The following is a 6,099-nucleotide window of genomic DNA, read 5'->3' as shown; positions in this document are numbered from 1 at the left end:
AAATATAACCATAGTAAACGTGCACTTTCTACTTTAAGTTCTTCCTGGTTATGCCTCACACACTTGTGTTTCATCACTTTGGAGTCTATAGTCTAAGAAAGAGAGAGATTAAAAGGTTTGTCTGGGATTTTGTTTGTATTAAATAAATAAACAACAAGTCTTTTCTACTGGAAGTAAGGATGGTTAGAATTTCATATATAGACAAAATCTGAAAAGTAAAAATACCTTTTTTAAGAGAAAATACTGCAGAGCTATATTAGCTGATACGCATAGTAATATGGTATAAAAAGACAGGTAAAATTAAATGCCTAATACGTTTTATTAAGGTTGAACTTTCTATCCCATTTAGATAGAACACACCCCTGTCTATGTCTACAATGCAAATTACTCCCCTACAGTTATCTAAGAAATAAATCCTGCTTCACTGGAGGCCACTGGTAGGATATTGAGTGTCGATGAATCTTTTCTTTCTTCGTAAAATGCTTCTGCCTTCGTCTGTCGTGTTGATCTTGGCATTTTAACGTAAAAAATACTTCAACTGGCATGACAGTGTCCAAGCACAATTTTTTTTAAATTGAATTTTGTTTTTTAAAGTTGGTATTCTTTGAATATTCAGCGAAGCTCTTTTCCACCCTTGAAAAAGCACACAATTCAGAAGCTAAATAGTAGACATAGTAAATTCGCACTTTCTACTTTGAGGTCTTCCTGGTCATGCCCTCTCGCACTTGTGTTTAATCACTTTGGAATCTATAGTCTAAAGAAGAGAGAGATTAAAAGGTCTGTCTGGGATTTTATTTGTAATTAATAAACATTATTTGTAATCTATATATATAAAAATAAGTTGTCTGCCTGTCTGTCTGTCTGTCCACATATGACGTCTGAATTATTTCTATCATATACCAATTCAAAAACGAAAGTATTCAAGCCGATGTGGCTGAGTTGGTAACGCGTTAAGTTCCAGATTCTAGGTTCGAGAGGTTCCAGGTTCGAACCTTGACTTTAGTATTAATACAAAAAAAGAAGAAATTTCTGTTGGTGTTAAGTTTTAATATGATTCTTTACTTTTAGCAGAAAAAACTTGTTTACTTTATTTAATTTCTGATCGTTTTTTAAACAAACCAAGGAAATCTACCCCTATGTGGTAAATCTTCCCAGGAAAAATTTCTATATAAGAAATTCTTCCCACGTAAAATTCTTCCACCGGGGAACTGTCTTTGGACAATTCCATCCTAGCTGTGAATTCTTCCCAGTAAATGTCTTGCTTAGGATTCCACCTGGAAAATACTCCTTAGCATACTTTCATTCGAAGAAAGGCTTGTTTTTATTGAATTTCTGATCTTCTTTAAGATAATGGGGGAATTCATCCTGGGTGGAAAATATTTTCAAGAAATCACCTCCCCCTCTCTAAACTGACAGTTTCTCCCGTCTAAAGTTTCCCGATGAAGAATTTCAGCTTAGTCTGAATTCAACGCCTTAGATAAATTTCGAAGACTACCTCTTGTCTTCGAAATTAATTTAAAGCGTGTGAACCATGAAGAAAGTATCTTTTTAGAATCCCTATGACACTTCAGGATGGTATTATTTAGTAGAATCTATAATAGGGAGATTAATGTAAAAAGTAGCCTTCAATTGGACCCTTAAACAGCCCTCTGTGATGTTCCAGTGCCCACCAGTGGTTGCTTGTCATCGAGGAAATATTCCGAAAAAAATTCTTCGTTTTTAACTAGAAATCGAGGCGGGAACAGGCCAAATGTTTAACTTAAAATGCATGAATAAGCAATATTAAGACTTTCTCTTTCTTTTTCAGGAAACAACGTTCTTCTTGGCCCTTGTAGTAAATATTAAACACGCACCCGTGATTTGTCTTCTGGCAAAAAATACAAAATTCCACATTTTTGTAGATAAGAGCTTGAAACTTTTACATTAGGGTTCTCTGATACGCTGAATCTGATGGTGTGATTTTCGTTAAGATTGTATGACTTTTAGGGGGTGTTTCCTCGTATTTTCTTAAATAATGCAAATTTTTTCAGGCTCGTAAGTTTTGATGGGTAAGACTAACTTGATGAAACTTATATATTTAAAATCAGCATTAAAATGCAATTCTTTTGGTGTAGCTATTGATATCAAAATTCAATTTTTTACAGTTTTGGTTACTATTGAGCCGGGTCGCTCCTTACTACAGTTCGTTACCACGAACTGTTTGATTACCCGACAGCTGAAGCTTTCATAGTTAATCTAAGCAAACTTATATTATTTTTGAAAGGAATACATTGACCAAAGACCAGGAAGATGATAAAATCATTTTAATCCAGTTTTTGCTTAGAAGCTTCCAAGAAATAAAATACCAGTGATCATTTGTCTTTGGCATTAAAAATTACGAAATGCTGTTTATAGTCAACTGATCGCATATTAAAAAAACAACAACAAATAAACCAAACATATTTTCATATCCACTACAACTTCACAAATACTCTATAACCTTCTCTCTCTAGTGATTCCTGTAAGGCTTTGTAGATCACTAACTGATGTTCAGTAGGTAATTTCAAAAGCTGCGAATAGAAATGTTGAGGAGAAGGAGATATTATGAAACTGGATATATACACTTTAACAAATGTCGCCATCAAGTACTGACAGTCAAAACGATCCATTATTCCACCATGACCGGGAATAAAGTCACCGAAGTCCTTAATTTTAAAAGCCCTTTTAAAGCCACTGGCGAAAAGTCCACCGAACGGTCCTATGATACTGCTGAAGAGAGCAAAATAGAAGGAGTGGATAACAAATGGGTAGGTTCGTATCACCGGGTAAAATCGCATTTTCATAATTCCACTGAGAAACAAAGGCAGAGTGTAGTCCTCCAATCGAAACAAGTACGAACGTTCACAAGCCGTAGACATCCTTCCTAGATCTTCGTCAAATACGACTGGGCAAACAAAATAATCATACCGACATAAAAGATGGGATATCAAGCAACCAAAAATGACGGTAAAAAAACCACCACCAATGTAGCCCTCCCAGGTCTTCTTGGGTGAGAGTCTTATAAGAGGAGTCCTTCCAATGAAAAATCCGACCATATAAGCACAAATATCATTGATGATGACCATGGACACGGGGACAATAAACCAGATGAGTCCTTCAAAAATATTTTGGATGATGAAATAGCTTTGGGTCACGACAATAAGGAGAGCAATATGTGTCCAGGCAAAAAGTGAAAACTGCTTCATGTAATTTTTTTTTACTAAGGAGAGGACAAACCAAACAAATCCAATTATATAGAGGCTGAAAGAAATGAAGCGATGGTATTTGACCAAGACCCTGAGTGGCTCAGTACGATTAGCAGCAATACCAAAATAATCCACTAGATTTTCGCCATAAAATAAGTAATTTGAAGCAATGAGAAAGTACCAAGACAGGGATCGGAACCATGGTAATGAATGAATACGATACACAGCATATCCAATATTAATAATTTCAGCAAAAGATTTGACTTGTACACACAGTGTCGTAATCATAAGCGCAAGAGGTCCTAAATAAACAACAAAAGCGAAGAACAGAGACATTAGCAGTGTGAATATTCCACGAATCACCCAATTTTGCCATCTTAATGGCAATACTGATAGATAAACTAGAAGAAAATCTGGGGTTTTGTTTGTACCACTTGGAATTGTTTTTGACAGATCACTATTTGCCCCTTTTCTTGATTTGTCGTCTAATGATTCATCGTGTATTTCCACATCCTCGGCAGCATCACTATCTAGTGCAACTCTATCATCTTGGTCAGTTTTGATTTCACAAATTTGTCCAGGATCATTTTTAACATCTTGAGGGTTAACAGGTATTCTTCTTCTAACATCCATGACAGTTAGTACTAGCTATTAATAGACCATAACAGTTAAAATATTTGTATGATTTTTGCTGAGACTTTTCTTTTTCTGTTCTAAATTTTTTCAGGACTAAAAAAAAAACCTTCGTTATTTCCATTCCAAATCGAAGAAATTTTATTCTCTATTTCTGGCCATATAGATGTTTTTGATTCTTCGTTGTTTATATTTGGGATTGTGAATGACAAGTTTATTTCTTGCAAGTTTATAATTTTTGGGCTCATGACGTTTGTACTTGTTGTGATTAAAGGTGTTTGCACAGTTGTCTCTTTAGTAACGAGTCTGTAACCTTGTTTAGTTGTAATTGTTCCAATGCCCTGTAGCAGTATTTCAGTTCAATAACTGGGGTCAATTTTCTCCGTATTGTTGTAACAGGATAGAGTTCCTACCGTCTTTTTTGTTACTGTAAATAACCATAAATCGTTTCTTCAATTAATAAAGGTTTCTCTTTTTGTGCTTCCTAATAGATTCCTTTAGAAAGAGATCTACCATACATGATCCTATTTTTACTTTATATATGGGTAATGTTAGTTGGGAGACTAAGTTTTCAAATGACACTTATTCCTTTAATTCCCGGGCGTTAGCTAGTGCGTTTTTTCTTCTGCTCTGATCCATTAGCAAGGCTAATACGACGTAGGTATGCTCTTCGAATGAATTCGTAAATATGACGTCACTGAAATGAATATATTTTTTTCCAAAATTAAGGCTCTCAACTGATTTTCCCAAACTTCTAACCTATATAGATCGTTATTTTGTTAGGTCAGAAAATACCAGGATGACAATTTTCCCCCAAAAATATATATATAAACAATTATTGCACGTCTAAAGATATACATATATATATATATATATATATATATATATATATATATATATATATATATATATATATATATATATATATATATATATATATATATATATATATATATATATATATATATATATATGTATATATATATATATATATATATATATATATATATATATATATATATATATATATATATACCAGAAGAAAGATTACTATACATATATTTTTTACCAGAAGAAAGATCATGAATACGTTTTTTTTCCAGGGGTGATCGTATCAAACCAATGATCCCCAAAGATTTAGAGAGTGATTATTTGATCGAAAATAAAAAGTTCTAAAACTCTTTTTAAGCGACGGAAAAGGGCATCTAGCCCTCCTACCACGCCCCTTTTCCCCAAAGTTGCCCGATTCAAATTTTGAGATATTCATGTATTCAAAATAGTTGAAATTTCTAGCAACTATGTCTTTGGTGATAATATGACCCCACAGGCAATGGGAGAAACGACAGTAAGTTCCAAAATGTACCACTGTTCACTTATAGTATCTACTATTAAGATGTGTAGGACAATTTTTTGGGTTGGCGGGGGGATATTCTTCTTGGTTGAAACTTGGTTGGATCTTAATGAAATTTGATTTTTGGAAGGATATCATGTCTCAGAGCTCTTATATTAAATCCTAACCGGATCTGGTGAAGGGGGACGGAACCTAAAATATTGGAAAATGCTTAGAGTGGAGGGATCAGGATGAAACTTGGTGGGAAAAATAAGCAATAGTCCTAGATAAGGGATTGACATAACCGGAACGGATCCGCTATCTTTTGGGGATATGAGCGGGGAGGGTTAATTCTAAAAAAATGAGGTATTTTAACTTATGAAACAGTGATCGTATTTTAATGAAATTTCATATTTAGAAGGAACTCGAATCTCTTATTTTAAATACCTACCGGATCGAGTGTCATTAGGGGGGGGGGTAATCTTGGAAAACGCTTAAAGGGGAGAGATAAGGATGAAACTTGGTGGAAAGAATAGGCACAAGTCCAAGATAGGTGACTGACATAACCAGATCCGCTCTCTTTGTTGGAGTTGTTGGGGGGTGGAGTAATTCGAAAAAATTAGAAAAAATGAGTTATTTGTAACTTACGAACAGGTGATCAGATCTTAATGAAATTTAATATCTAGAAGGATCTTGTGCTTTAAAACTCTCATTTTAAATGCCGACCAGATCACGTGACATTGAAGGGAGTTGGTGGGGAAGCCGGAATTCTTGGAAAACGTGAAAATCGAGATATCTTACGAATGGGTGATCGGATCTTAATGAAACTTGATATATAGAAGAATCTTATGTCTCAGATGCTCTATTTTCAATTCGAATTAGATCCTGGGACCTAGAGGGCTGGAGGGGGGA

At 34.5% G+C, this 6,099-nt stretch overlaps 1 protein-coding gene across 1 annotated transcript; it reads right to left on the bottom strand.

Moving 5' to 3' along the window:
• Positions 1-2,453: 2,453 nt before the first annotated feature.
• Positions 2,454-3,857, bottom strand: LOC136042331 (phosphatidate cytidylyltransferase, photoreceptor-specific-like). The gene has a single exon (XM_065727293.1). It carries the CDS (start codon positions 3,855-3,857, stop codon positions 2,454-2,456), a length of 1,404 nt encoding a protein of 467 aa, XP_065583365.1.
• Positions 3,858-6,099: the final 2,242 nt, after the last annotated feature.

Source organism: Artemia franciscana, unplaced genomic scaffold (assembly GCF_032884065.1).
Source record: "Artemia franciscana unplaced genomic scaffold, ASM3288406v1 Scaffold_1117, whole genome shotgun sequence".
Taxonomy (NCBI): Eukaryota; Metazoa; Arthropoda; class Branchiopoda; order Anostraca; family Artemiidae; genus Artemia; species Artemia franciscana.
Note: the sequence above shows the minus strand (reverse complement) of the source record. Positions and strands in the feature narration are given on the sequence as shown.